Source organism: Microtus oregoni, unplaced genomic scaffold (assembly GCF_018167655.1).
Source record: "Microtus oregoni isolate MIOR12 unplaced genomic scaffold, Mior012 000110F_ref0000174, whole genome shotgun sequence".
Taxonomy (NCBI): Eukaryota; Metazoa; Chordata; class Mammalia; order Rodentia; family Cricetidae; genus Microtus; species Microtus oregoni.
Window position 1 is genome coordinate 2,034,178 of NW_024544728.1, and position 15,164 is coordinate 2,049,341.

At 39.0% G+C, this 15,164-nt stretch overlaps 1 protein-coding gene across 2 annotated transcripts in view; it reads right to left on the bottom strand.

Annotated features, from left to right (window-relative positions):
- Positions 1-15,164, bottom strand: part of LOC121443617 (solute carrier family 12 member 2) — a 71,994-nt gene that overhangs the window by 20,920 nt on the left and 35,910 nt on the right. For both annotated transcript variants that reach the window (XM_041645438.1, XM_041645437.1), the window contains exons 16-17: positions 9,359-9,470; positions 6,951-7,091 (exon numbers count right to left, since the gene is read on the bottom strand). In XM_041645438.1, the coding sequence (XP_041501372.1) occupies positions 6,951-7,091; positions 9,359-9,470 (253 nt within the window). The remainder of the gene's footprint in view (positions 1-6,950; positions 7,092-9,358; positions 9,471-15,164) is intronic.

The window sequence follows — 15,164 nt, forward strand, 5'->3', positions numbered from 1 at the left end:
TTATTGTGTCCACAATACTGCCAAGTAATACATCACTATTTCTAGAACCTTCTCATCACCCAACCAGAAATTCTGCAACGGCTGTGTAACAGCCATTCATAGCTAGTCATGTTCTTCTCCCTTGTGGCCCTTGTGACATTTAATACACTTTTACCTGGTTACTTCATGAGCAAAATCCCACAACTTTGATGGTTGGCTTACTTCACTTAGCAGGTTGTCTTCTAAGCTAATGCAAAAGTGAGTACCGTAGTCTTTTCCTCAGATAGACAGTATCTTTGTATTTAAATATCCACATGTCACATGTGCTTATCCATTCGTCTGATGATGAACACACTGGCTGTGTATAGCTTGTACCTTCTGGCTGCTGTGCACAATGGTGCAGTGGCAAATACCTGCACTAGAAAAATCTAACTGTTCCTTCAGTTTTTAGGAATAAATGTCAAAGAATGCAGCCTATCAGTTTATGCTGACAGTCAACAAAGCACAAGTTCTCATATTTCTACAACCCCACTAACAGTATCTCACTGTAGTTTTGATTTACAATTCCTTTATAACTAATATCAAAAATATTTTTCATGTTTACTGGAGATTATTTAGTTTTATTTTTTTACTAATTCTGTGTTTTATTATTATTGTTAGAAGTTTTTGAATACATATTATGGATATCAGAACCTGTGGTGGTTTGGAGGAGAATGGCCTCCATAGGCTCATATATATGAATGTCTTGTCCCCAGTTGGTGAACTGTTTGGGAAGGATCCGGAAGGGTGGCTTTGTTGAGGTGTGTCACTGGGGATGGGCTTCAATGTTTCAAAAGCCCACACCAGGCACAGTTAGCTCTTTCTCTGCCTTGCATTTGTGGGTCAGGATATAAGCTCCAGCTACTGCCAGATCTCCATGCTTGCCTGCCTGTCTCCCTGCCCCCATGCTCACCGCACTGATGGCCATGGACTCACCTCTGAAACTATAACCCACAATAAACTTTCTTTTATAAGTTACCTTGGTCATGGTGTTGCATTACAACAGCAGCTACTAAGTTATACTTAGTTACTAATGCAAACCCTTTATTCACAGTGACTGGAACTTTCTCCCATTCCCTAAGTTGTTTGCATTTTCTTCACAAAGTCCTCTGTGGAAGACATCTGAATTCTGAAAACGTCCAATTTATTGCTGTTTTAAGGTTCATGCTTTTGGTGTCATAACTGAGCCTACTGCCAGATCCAAAGCCATGGAAAATTTAGCTCTGTTTTCTTTAAGTTTTATGGTTTTAGCTCTCATTTATGTTGATGATACATTCTAATTTGTTTTTGTCTAATGGTTCTAAGTAACATCTTTAAATCTTTTTTTTTTTTTGCAAAACATAAAATGAATCCAAATATTTATCAAAGGCATGGCCATGAGTCAGTGTCCAAAGTATTTCAGTAATTAAGGTGCAGAAAGTAAGGGACAATAAAGAATATCCCAACTTTCTTCTAAAATGAAAACTATCTGCTGGGTGGTATAACCATAGAAGTCTCATATTTGTTTGTTTGTTTGTTTGTTTTGCAGGGTGGAGGCAGAGTCAAAGGTGTTGAACAGAACCAAGCAGTGTTTTCAGTATCTTCAGGCACAACAGCTGTTTAACAGAGTCAGTTACAAAACAGCAGTGACTTGTTGATGGCACAAAATACTATCAAGGTCATGTTTTTGGGGTAAAAACCTATGTCATAATCCTATTATAATGAAAATGGCACGTTTGTTTGAGTGCTAAGGATTAAACTCAGGGCCTCACACAAACAAGCAATGCATACTACCACTGAATAGTTTCTCAAAGTTTTAACTTTAAAAAGTATGGAATAAACATCCTGTAAGACACTCTGTGTACTTACACTTTCAGAGGCATTAATGCACTAACTCTCTCTAGGATTACTCAGTTTTTTTCACTGCCACATGTATCTCTTTCACCTTTAAATATTTCACTCAGTGTAGCTATTACAAAAGAGATATTATTTCCAATTCCTATGAAGCAGTGTGTATTTAGGAAAACACTTTACTACTGAAGAAAAGCATCTTCTCCAGAAAACACCTCATTGGTATATTCAGTTTTCAGATTCTATCCTTAAAGAAGAACAACACAATGCTTCCCTCAAGCCTCTCCTCCTGCAGTGCCAGCTCTGTATTTTCAGCACTGTTCTCTATGCACCTTGTGTCAGAACTTAGTGACAATAACCGCATTCACTCTGTCATTTTGTATGTCATCACAACCATAACAGAGGAACGGGCTATATAGCTTTTCATTTTTGTCTTCTACTATTAAGCAAAACGATGATGACCTCACTTTATCAACACTTAGTACATCAGAGCACACTCTATTCCTAGAGCCTGGTTACAGTATTGGATATAAACGTGTAGTATAAACAATTTTATTAGCAATTCCCAAATTCTTTCGATTTATGAATTCTAGAAGAAAAACAAGGTTTTTGTTTGGTTGGTTTTAGTTTTTCAAGACAGGGTTTCTCTGAGTAACAGCCCTGACTGTCCAGGAACTAGCTCTTGTAGACCAGACTGGCCTTGAACTTAAGAGTTCCACTTGTCTCTGCCACCTGAGTGCTGGGATTAAAGGCATGCACCACCACCGTGTGGCATACCAAAACAAGTTTTAAAAACACTGTTAGCCAGATTAAAATTGTAATCTCAGCTCAGGAAACAGACACAAGAGGATCATATACTGTGATTCAAGGCCAGGTGGGTCAACACTATGAGGTCCAGGACAACCAGAGTGAGATCACAAAAACCTTTTTCAAAAACAGCCACCACCATCACTCAACTGTTTTAGCATGACCAATGAAGTCTAAGAAGATGCTAGACAAGATAATTCTAGGCTGAAATTATAAATAAGCAACTGAATTTGAAGAGTCATCTCTTTGGAATATTAAGAACAGTATCATTTTGCTATATAAAATAAAAGTTTAAAAATGGTTGGAGAATCAGATGTCTACTGCCTTTTTAAAAAGAAAAAATCCAGCCGGGCGGTGGTGGCGCACGCCTTTAATCCCAGCACTCGGGAGGCAGAAGCAGGCGGATCTCTGGGAGTTCGAGGCCAGCCTGGTATCCAAGAGCTAGTTCCGGGACCACCAAAGCTAAAGAGAAACCCTGTCTCGAAAAACCAAAAAAAAGAAAAAAGAAAAAATCCAAAACATAAATCAAGAAATTAACCATGCTAACATCTCACTGTTAAAGTTCTCATTAGCAAACTAGTGTAATGAAGCCTGATATCTGAATGCTAGTTTAATGATAAATTCTGATAGTCAAGATGAGCTAGACAGAAAGAAAGAAGAGAAATCAGAAGTTTAGAGTATAATTTCTTCTGAAAGAATCAACTACTTAAAACCATATTGCTAGAATACCGGCAGTGAAGAAAAATATGAACGGAACACTTTCTGACAATGATTTAAAAAACAAGATAAATCTATTACTTATGTGATAGGTTTCCACAAGGAAAAAGGGAAACAAGATCTTCCAGTGGCATTTACACTAACTCCGCAGAAGTAGGCTGCAAATAAGCGAGAACAACTGTCAGCTAGCTCCGCCCCTTCCAGAGGTGCAGTGCTACAGCTGTGCTTATTCTGTCTTCCTCTCACACAGAGAACCCTCCTGATCCATAGAAAGCACGTTAGTTGGACGATGAACACTAGATTAGTTTGAAATCCTGCCAGATTACAAGGCTGTACAGCACACAGGCTTTCTAGGGCAGTGGTTCTCTGGCTTCTGAGGCCGTGCAGCTCCACTGCAACCTTTTTCACCATGAGAGGAAAAGAAATCTGCTCTAGTGAGTTCTCTTTAAGGAAGAATTCCTTCATAAAATTTATTACATATGTAAGTGGTTATCAAAATATTTCTGAAAGCTTACAAAAGCCAGCAGGATTAACTCATCACACACATCGCTACCAGACATAGTAGACACACGAAGTACTAAACTATTACAAACTACAAAAAGTTCACGCCTTTAATCCCAGCACTTGGGAGGCAGAGGCAGGTGGATCTCTGTGAGTTCGAGACCAGCCTGGTCTACAAGAGCTAGTTCCAGGACAGGCTCCAAAACCACAGAGAAACCCTGTCTCGAAAAAACAACAAAAAAAAAGAACAACAAAACCTACAAAAAGTTATAAATCACAAAGCAATAAGCACAGTTCAGACAGACATATGAAATACACATGAAGAACTGCATGTATCTACATGTGCACTTATCACATATATTAATGATTCTATTGTTTAGAGACATATCCAAGTAAAGGTTTTACAATTTTTAAAAATTGCACCTCTATTTTTTCATGTACTTTTAAGAGCTGCTATTTTTAACACTAAGATTTACCCACATGTGATGGAGGAAGGTCATTGGTTAAATAAAAAGAAACTGCTTGGCCCTCATTGGTTAGAAGATAGGTGGGAGGAGTAAACAGAACAGAATGCTGGGAGGAAGAGGAAGTGAGCTCAGACTCCACAGCTCTCCTCTCGGGGGCAGATGCCTCAGAGAGAGACGCCATGCCCCGCTCCCGGGCAGACACACGCCATGAAGCTCTGACCCAGGATGGACTAGGCTAGAATCTTCCCGGTAAGACCGGTTCTCACAGATTATTAGAGATGGGTTAATCGGGATATCAGAATTAGCCAGTAAGGGCTAGAGCTAAAGGGCCAAGCAGTGTTTAAATGAATACAGGTTGTGTGTTGTTATTTGGGGGCATAAGCTAGCCAGGCAGCCGGGGTGCTGGGAACGCAGCCCCGCCGCCCCTTATTACTACACACATGGCTGTGTGCAGTTTTCACCTATATGCAGAATTCTATAGTGATACACTTTACATTTTAATTATCTGATGTTTGTTGAAATTAATTATAATTGTGTTAAGCTATTACAAATGATGCTGCGAAGTGGCAACAATGAAATCTTCTCTAGTGACCTCACTAGCCTGTGTAATCTGGCTAGGTTTCCAGTACCAGCCATGATTACTCTCCTGATTGGATCTAATTAGACAGCTGTTGGTTGCCTCCAACATGTGAGTGCCACTTATGCATATTTTGCCATGCTGGTAAAGTATCATGTTTCAGAAACATTGCAACATTGGTGAATTATTTATTTAAGAGCTCCTCACCCTCCTCCCCCTTTAGCTTCTTAAATAGCACTTTCTGGAACCATGAAAGCTAGACTGTAGGAAAAGAGGCTTTTAGGTCAGACCCAGATCAAATCATCTAATTCCCATGTCCTAAGTGAATGGTGTCATCAGCAATAAGGGCCCACCCTCAGTCTCTGAGAGACAACCAGGGGCTCCACCAATATTGTTTTGGGAGCTGATTAGACAACTCTAACTAACCATTCACAAGGTGGTTTCTTGTGCCTGAACTTAAAACTGCAGATTCATCTTTACATGGGAAGAGGTGTATGCGTGAAGTCTAGTCTTGTTCTATCACCAGGCTCTTGTCTAGCAGTGATTGTGGCAGTTCAAACACATCCAACTTCTCTTTACCTGACAGAAGTGGTCCTGGTCGTTATGGCTACAGAATTGCTTTGACTCTAGTCATGGCATCTAGCTTCCTTCTTTGATCCACATCTTCCCCTCTCCCCCTTCATTTACTGGCCTACAGCATATCCAGACACACCGCTCCATTCTTTTACTGGCTATATTTCAGGATTAGTATGCTCCCATAATGTTTATGTTTCCCTTAAAATCTCAAAGATTTAAACTTTTAAAAGATTACTGATATTTTTCACAGTTCTATTTTCTGGGTTTCATTTAGAAAATCATTCTCTGAATATTTTATATATTCTCCTAATTTTTAAAATTCGCATTTTATCTCTAGGCTTTTAATTCATCTTTAAAATAATGGTTTTGTTTCGATTTTTACTTAAGACAAGGTCTCACTATATAAACCTGGCTGGCCTGAAACCCATGGTGTAGACCAAGCCAGCCAAAAGCACGGGATAATCCCCAGTCTCCAAAGAGCTGAGCCTGCAGCTGTGCACTACTGCATCTGGCTCTCTTTCTATTTTGTAGCCATGGAAGGCTACATGGAAGCTTATCCTTACCATGTATCCCAAGCTGGTCTTCAATCAATGGCATCCACAAAACCTTGCTTCAAAATGACTTTTGCCCAGTCTTTGTAAGGACACATTTCATTCCTTTTCATTGACAGCAATTACAGACAACCTTTTCAAAGCCACCTGTATACGGTAAATTTTCTCATTTTCTGCCGTCATTAAATTGCAGCAGCTTCCATGCAGCAGGGTCGTAATTACTTACAACCTACTCACCGCTTGGCTTTCCTAAAGTTTATTTATTCCTAACAAAGCTCCAAAGATTATTCCTACGTTCTAAGAAGCATGCAGCAGAGCTAAAAATCTCACCTCACCTTTAACAGACAGTTCTAATCACAGCGCTTTTTACTTTTAATGTGTACTTGTTTGGTTTTAAGATTAAGTCGGTAAACACTGTTTCAATTTATATCCCCTATTATCTTTAGGAAAGTGAAAACAGAGTTCCGAAGTTAAGTAAATAGTTCGGTTCAAGATCCATAATAAGACAGCAACAGCACTAACATTTAAACCTGGGAATGATTCCAAATTTCCTATTGTGGTGCTTATAAAATACATAAAGTCTAAACTAAGAGCTAGTAAATGAACAAATATAAAAGACAAGAATTTTCGAAAAAGCAAAATAAAGATGGCTATGACTCAATGTTTTAAAAACAAACCTGGAGGGTAAAGGAAGTGAGAAACACCTAACAGAGAGAGGTGAACAGGTTAAGAGAATTTCTAATAGGCTCTTTGTGTCACCCAACAACACAACATTTCTGCAGATTTCTAAATTACAAAATGATTAGTGGTTTGCTTAAAGATATTTTTAAAAAGATATAGACTACATGAACAATTAAGTAGAAAACATAAAAGCTTTAATGTCCAGCCACGTGAAAGACTCATCACCTGCATCAAATACTGGGCACCTTCTCTCAAGTCATCTGCATGAACCGGAGCATAGAAAGCCTTCATTTTGTTTTTAATAAGCCATCGCTGATATTTGGCTTGATCAATGGACATCTCTTTCATAGCTTGTCTTCGAGGGCCCTTTAAAACAAAATATTATCAGAATTTTTTACTTGACACACAATTCCTTTTACACTTAGAAAAGGTATCCTCTTGCATTGGTCTGAAAGAATGTGCTTGTGTGGATGGGGGAGAAGTGAAATAACAGTCTTTCATTTTCCCTGAGGGAATTCTAATACCTAAGGTTATGCAAAAAGGCAGAGCACTGCTGGTGCCTGGAGAAGGGAGGAAAAAAGATTTTAAAACAAAATATTTCAATCCTAAATTAATGAGTGTAATTTGCAATTACTGAAAATGGAAAGATATTACACAATGCAAAATAAAGCCTTCTATTTCTCTACAGAAAGTCTCCAATTTTGCTTTCTGTTTGGTCTAAGTGTCTGGGTTACTGAATCACAGTAAATTGAGAATATCAGTAAAAAATCAAAGTAAGGCATATACTTCTATAAGATGAAGGAAATGGGCTTTGCTAACTCAAAATTACATTTTTTTTCAAAATTCCATTTTGATACTTTTATACAATCTATAAAATTTGTTAGGCACAGATATATAAAACAAAACTTTGAAAGTATTTAAAAGTATATATCTTAAAAATAAGTATGTCAGGGGCTGGAGACATGGCTCAGTGGTTAAGAGTACAGGCTGCTCTTCCAGAGGACCAAGGTTCAATTTCCAGCAAAACAATTTCCCACAAAACAACTCACTGTTTCATACAGGCAAAACAAAGTACATAAAATAAAAATAAATTAAGCTATAAAAATAAAAAATATGTAGAGAAAAATATCTCCTAATAATGGAAACTGCCTTCTTTCTAACATCTTGTGCTCAAGGCACTGACTTCAAGGCTCAGCTAGAAACAAACTAGAACACTCCATGTACCCTGAGTGGGGTCAATGCTGATGACAAACCCTCCACACAAGCCCAAGTGTGAACATGGATATTTGTGGCCTTGGCTTTGCAACCATACAAGAGCGACTGTTACAGGAATTGCAATACAACGAACAACAAACATTCTGGCACCTAAATAATGGAGCAGAGTTGGGGAAAAAACAAATACGACATTCTAGTTTTTCTTTTTTTACCCTCCAATGCCTATCATTTATTTGTTACTCTTAAAAGACTTATTTTTAACTGGACTCAGATTTACAAATAGAAATTCTCAGTGAGGACAGCCTACTCTCTCGGCAATCTGTTCCTGGCATTTTTTGGTGGCTTCCCTTCATTCTCTTGGGCAAATGTTTACCATATTCTGCAGCCTCCTCATTTTCTTATCATACTGTCTGTTCAGAGCAGTGTCACAGGATGCGTGGAGTGACATGATGCTGAGTCTTGGCTGGTCTGGTCCTTTGTTGCCTACCTTCTTTAAGGGTTTTCTGATAACACATTGGCACACATCAGGTTATGCTCGCTCTTTTGGACCCCAGCTGCTGAGGCACAGTACTTACTGTACAGAAATATCCTTCTCTCCCTTTTTTACAGTAGCCAAGCTAACAGCCCTTAGACTGTGTCCATGATGCATCTCAAAAAGACTTGTGCCCTCTCCCCAAATCCTCCTTGATCTACAGCAGGAATGCCGCTCGCTCAATAGCAGGCACATGTTATTGTGGAGCAAGACACCTTGAGTCATGGAAAACTCTGTCATTCCCACTGACTTGGACCACAAAACCCTTCCAGAACATCTGCAGCTACTTCTGTGACCATGTGCTCCTCAGGAAAAAAAATTTTTTTTTTTAAATTTATTTATTTATTAAGGATTTCTGCCTCGTCCCCACAACCGCTTCCCATTTCCCTCCCCCTCCCCCGATCAAGTCCCCCTCCCTCATCTGCTCGAAGAGCAATCATTTTTTGTCATCCACTTCAACAAGTATCCAACAATCAATGGCTGGGAAGGAAATAGTCAGCTTCTCTTGACGCAGCTGGCCAGGAGGTGCCACAAAAAACAAAACAAACAAAAAAAAAAAACCTCACCTCAGCTCCAATGCACAACGCATGATGCATCATTTCACAATTATTTTCAAGATTCAAAATGATATTTTTTAAAAAAGTACTACTTTGGGGGTGAAAACTTACTATAGATATTTTTCTTACTCCTGATTCAAATCACAAAGTATCTGTTTAAAAATGCTACTTTGTGACTGTGACTTAAAGGAAAAAGCATTTTGAATAAAACATCTAAAAGAAATCCTACAAATTTGTCTAACGACTTCTAATCTACAAAGTTTGTAATTTACAATCCCAGTTGATGAGTGAAAGAATGATTTACTATAGAACACAAAACTAATACATACCATATGCACATGGCCACAGATCATCAAACCAACATTTTTCGTGAAGTCATGAACAAGATGAAGTAAAGCAGGGCGCGAGTTTGGAGACCCTGTCATAACAAGACACTGTGGCCTAATATGAGATAAAATAAATAAAATAAAATAAAATTAGAACAGTTTGAAATCTGAAGTTTGTATGTGGTTTCTCTAAGAGCAAAGCTACAGAACTTTAGGAAGATGCTGGCTATGTGGGACTGGAGGGATGGCTCAGTGGTTAACAGTGTTTGTTGCTTTTCCAAAGGACCCAAGTTCAGTTCTCAGCAGCCACGTCAGACAGTTCAAGGCTACGTGTAACTCCAGTTGGCTGTCAAGGGCCCCTGGAGACACAGAGCACATTCGTACAGACAAATAGACATATATAACACATAAATAATACCAAATGTTAAAAAAAACCTTGTAAGAAATAGCATACCAGATACCCCTCCAAACAACACTGAGTTTCTGGGAATGCCACAGAAATTACTATTTTGTTTAAGAATGAGATAATAATTTTTTATCTTCAAAGGTCAGAAATGTTCCAGCCATTTCATAGATCCTAAAAAATTTACTGAGCACAACGAAACCACAATATAAACAGGTGAGTTCCATCTCAGCATAACGGCATCACTTCATGTATCAACCCTGTCTAATCCAGCTTACTTAAGACTTCTGTGATGTAAGTAGAATCAACTACATGTTCTATTGGACTAAAATATTTTCATTCTAGTTAATAACCATGAATGCCAAAATTGCACTCAAGTATCTCTGCAAACATGAAAAGGTGAAAAGATATTTAGATGTTTTAAACTTGCTTTTTTGTTGGCAACAGCAGTGCACACCTTTAATCCCAGCACACGGGAAACAGAGGCAGGCAAATCTCTGCGAGTTTGAGACCAACCTGATCTACAATAGCAAGTTCCAAGACAGCCAGGAGTACAGAGAGAGACTCTGTATTGAAAAATAAAAGCTCATTCTCACTAACTAAAAGAGGAAATAAATTTTGTTTATATAATATCCAGGTATCAATTTATCCACCAAAACAGATAGCAAAGTTCCTGAAATTAGCAAAGAACTGACTGATTCCTAAGGTTAGGATTGGAAAGATGCTCAGTAAGGACTCCTAAGGTAAGAACCCAGAGAGCCTACGAGCACTTCCTGTTCTTGCAGAGGATGAGGGTTCCAGTACAGATATGGCAACTACCAACAGGCTGACACTTGTTTCAGAGGATCCGATGCCCTCTTCTGATTCTCAGACATACATGTAGGCAAGGACACACATATACATAAAACAAAACTAAGTGAATCTTTAAATTTTTCTTTAATTCTAACTTAAACACTAACTTTTTGACTCATCCCTAAAATAATAAAAGTATTAACCAAGATTTAGAAATTTAGTGAGGTAGCTCAAAAATCAATTCTGTCTGAGAGGTGCTTTGGAGTAATCAAATGTAACGTTATGGCCCAAACAGCTCAGTGCCCTCTTCAGACTGTCTTGTCTCACCTTTCAGCTTCCACAGGTAGCATGATTCTTCAGCAAAGGAACTCTGAGTATTTTACAACCCATAAGGTGTTTGTTTTTCAGACTATGCTACTTAAAAGTGAGTTGTTCCCCATACTTTCTTTCCTGTAAGCAAGATCATGGATGTAGTGATGACTTTGATCACAAATACAAAACACATCTTCTAGGGGCAATGGAATGGCAATGCGTAAGGAACAGTAGTGCCACATGGCCAAATCTGCCTACTTGCCATGAGCCATTTATGTCTGAACATCTGTCAACTCTTTCAACATTTAATTATTGCTTTTTAAAAAGCTTCTTGTTAGAGTAGACTCACCCATAAACAATATAATTCTGTTAAAGTGATAAAACCATGAAATTAACAAACCCATGAGTAACAGCACTACAATATTGAAAGGTATAAAGCAAGCAGCAGAATGGGGGAGCAGACCATCAGGAAACACTAAATGAAGAGGAGGCTGTGAAGCTGCTGATTCTATACCACAAGTGCAGCAACGCCGCCTAGAGTGCAAGGGTCTGGAAACAGCAGTGATGATGTGTTAAAGAAATCTGAATCAGGAACATAAGAAGTCTACATAAGAAGCAAGTAGACTGAGCCGTCATTTCCATCACCATGGCTTCTTGCTAAAGAGGCCTCTGTGGTCCAGAAGACACTGAAATAGCTAAGGGCAGAAGTCAGCAATCTAAGCTAGAGGATTAGAGGCTGTTTATGGGCAAAACTCTGAAACATTCACCTCCTTCCCTACCTAGCTCTCAGAATTCTGGTAACAAGGACATATAAACAGCTTAAAATATTCCTTTCTGAGAAATCTAATCAGATCAAAAGAAAGCCTTAAAAATGACTTAAATTCCCTGAAGAATGGCAAAGCCACATTAATCTACATTAAGAACTTGACTAGCAAGGAAGGCTTCAGCACCAGCGCAGAACTTCTTTGTCAAGGAGCATAGAGACTGTACTTTAGAAGAACCCAGACTCAAGAAAAAGGAAACTATCTTGTCTACTTCCCATATCCAGGAGGATAGCTATATGTTTTTCTTTGGGTTCACCTTCTTATCTAGCTTCTTTAGGATAACAAATTATAGACTCACTGACCTTTATTTATGGCTAGAACCCAATTATGAGTGAGTATATCCCTTGTTCATTTTTTTGGGTCTGGGTTACCTCACTCAGGATACTATTTTCTATTTCCATCCATTTGCATGCAAAATTTGAGAAGTCATTGTTTTTTACCACTGAGTAGTACTCTAATGTGTATATATTCCACACTTTCTTCATCCATTCTTCCATTGAAGGACATCTAGGTTGTTTCCAGGTTCTGGCTATTACAATAATGCTGCTATGAACATAGTTGAACAAATGCCCTTGTCATATGATCGGGCATCTCTTGGGTATATTCCCAAGAGTGGTATTGCTGGGTCCAGGGGTAGGTTGATCCCGAATTTCCTGAGAAACCGAAACACTGCTTTCCAAAGTGGTTGCACAAGTTTGCATTCCCACCTGCAATGGATGAGGGTACCCCTTCCTCCACAACCTCTCCAGCAGAGGCTATCATTGGTGCTTTTGATTTTAGCCAATCTGACAGGTGTAAGATGATATCTCAAAGTTGTTTTGATTTGCATTTCCCTGATTGCTAAGGAGGTTGAGCATGACCTTAAGTGTCTTTTGGCTGTTTGAACTTCTTCTGTTGAGAATTCTCTGTTCAGATCAGTGCCCCATTTTTTAATTGGGTTAATTAGCATTTTAAAGTCTAGTTTCTTGAGTTCTTTATATATTTTGGAGATCAGACCTTTTGAGGGCCAGACAAAAATCGGGATCTTAAGGGTGGGGTGGGAGGGGGGTAAGGGGAGATGGGGAGAGAAAAGTGAGAAGGGTAGGATGGGGAGAACTTGGGGCAACGGGATGATTGGGATAAAGGAAGGTTGGATGGGGGAGCAGGGAAGCACATATCTCAATTACGGGAGCCATCTTAGGGTTGGCAAGAGACTTGGACCTAGAGGGGCTTCCAGGTGCCCAAGGCAAGGTCCCCAGTTAGTTCCTGGGGCATCTGAGGATAGGGAACCTGAAATGACCCTATCCTAGAGCAATACTGACGAATATCTTGCATATCATCATAGAACCTTCATCTGGCAATGGATGGAGATAGAGACAGAGACCCACACTGGAGCACTGAACTGAGCTCCCAAAGTCCCAATGAGGAACAGAAGGAGGGAGAACATGAGCAAAGAAGTCAGGACCACAAGGGGTGCACCCACCCACGGAGACAGTGGGGCTGATCTATTGGAGCTCACCAAGGCCAGCTGGACTGTGACTGAAAAAGCATAGGATAAAACCGGACTCTCTGAATATGGCGGACAATGAGGGCTGCCGAGAAGCCAAGGACAATGGCACTGGGTTTTGATCCTACTTCATGTCCTGTCTTTGTAGGAGCCTAGCCAGTTTGGATGTTCTCCTTCCTAGACCAGGATGGAGGAGGGAAGACTTTGGACTTTCCACAGGGCAGGGAACCCTGACTGCTCTTCAGGCTGGAGAGGGAGGGGGAGAGGAGTGGGGAGAGGGGGGGAGGAGTGGGAGGCTGGGAGGAGGCGGAATTTTTTTTTCCCAATAAAAAAATAAATAAATGAATAAAAAAGAAAAAGGAAACTATTAGAAAGAAACATCAAGTAACTCAACTTTTGGCAACATTGATGAAGGCTGAGATAAGCACAAAAATTAAATATAAAAAGAATTATTAATTTTAATACAACAACAAAGTAAAAAATTATACTGTATCTACCATTTAACATCATAAAAATACAAATATTAAATATGAATTAATCAAAGTAACACCAAACAATGTATTGCAAGTATGGGAAGAGTACATCTATGCACTATAGCCAGAAACAGAGAAAATAATGGCCATCAAAAAATCAGAAAGCACGGGAAGATAAATATGGCTTTATGGATACAAAATGAACAGGTAACAAAGCAGTCAAATTGCAGAAACCGCTGCCTATGGTGTAAGAAAAGAACATAGAGGATAGATAAGGCAAGTATTGGTTTTCAAGGCAAAATTTTACAAACTCCCCCCTTCATGCTATGTCTATTATAATTTTTATAAAAAATTAAAACAGGGGGCTGGGGAGATGGCTCAGAGGTTAAGAACACTGGCTGTTCTTCCAGAGGTCCTGAGTTCAATTCCCAGCAACCACATAATGGCTCATAACCATCTGTAATGAGGTCTGGTGCCCTCTTCTGGCATAGAGGTGTATTGTATACATAATAAATAAAAAAATATATTTAAAAAAATTTAGAACATACATGGGAGCAGAGACAGGAGTATACTGAGATACAGAATAGTTCAACTATATAAATTATTAAACAGCAAAAAACCAAACTGGGATAAAAAGAACTTAAAAAAATTCACTCAATTAAAATAAGTCCAATCAAGTTTTTACTTGGCTTAAGACTAATTGTAACTTTTGTTCATATATTCATTTATGTTACACAACTCACAAAACAATAATTTCTATTTTTCTGTCACATCAACTACCCAAAATACACTAACATTTGAGTTTTTCTATCAGGGTTCTCATTCTTTTTTTTCCTCCCCTCTCTCACTTGCAAAGCTGCGGTCTCTGGGAGCTTTTCATTTCAGAGAAAAGGGACAGTGGGTGAGCAGGTGCCCAAAAGAGCAACATAAGGAACACAGACAAATTCTCCTTCTCAAGGGAACAATTGTTTCCTGAAATGTATCTCCTCTTCAAAGATGTTCTCTGGAACAACTTGTGTGTTCCAGAAAGACAATTACAGACAGAAGCCAATGAAAGGTGATGACTCATGGCCAGAAAAAGTCACCTCTTCACAGCTAAAAAATTTGATCAATTTAGAAAATATTATTTTATGAAAATATTAAGTATAAAAAAGCTAAAAGGTCTTAGACTTCATCTACATAATATTTCTGAATATAGAAAAGCACCTCTCTACAGTGCTTTGGCACTACATTAGAGAAGCTTCACTGGTGACTAATAGACTACTGACAGCCATTCCCTGAGAGAAGTACAAGGCAAGCACTCTGGCTAAACGCAGTCGATCACTGCAAGTGGTTTCCACTTAGTTGCTGAGTAATGGGAATAATTCAGAATTATTTAGTATAAATAAATTACAGAAATAGGTGTATCAAAATGAGCCTACAGCAGCAGGCATGGCTGTGCTCGCAGCACTCAAGCAGCAGAGGCAGGTGGGGTCTCCGAGTCGAAAGGTTGTCTGGTCTACACAAAGGGAGTCCCCGG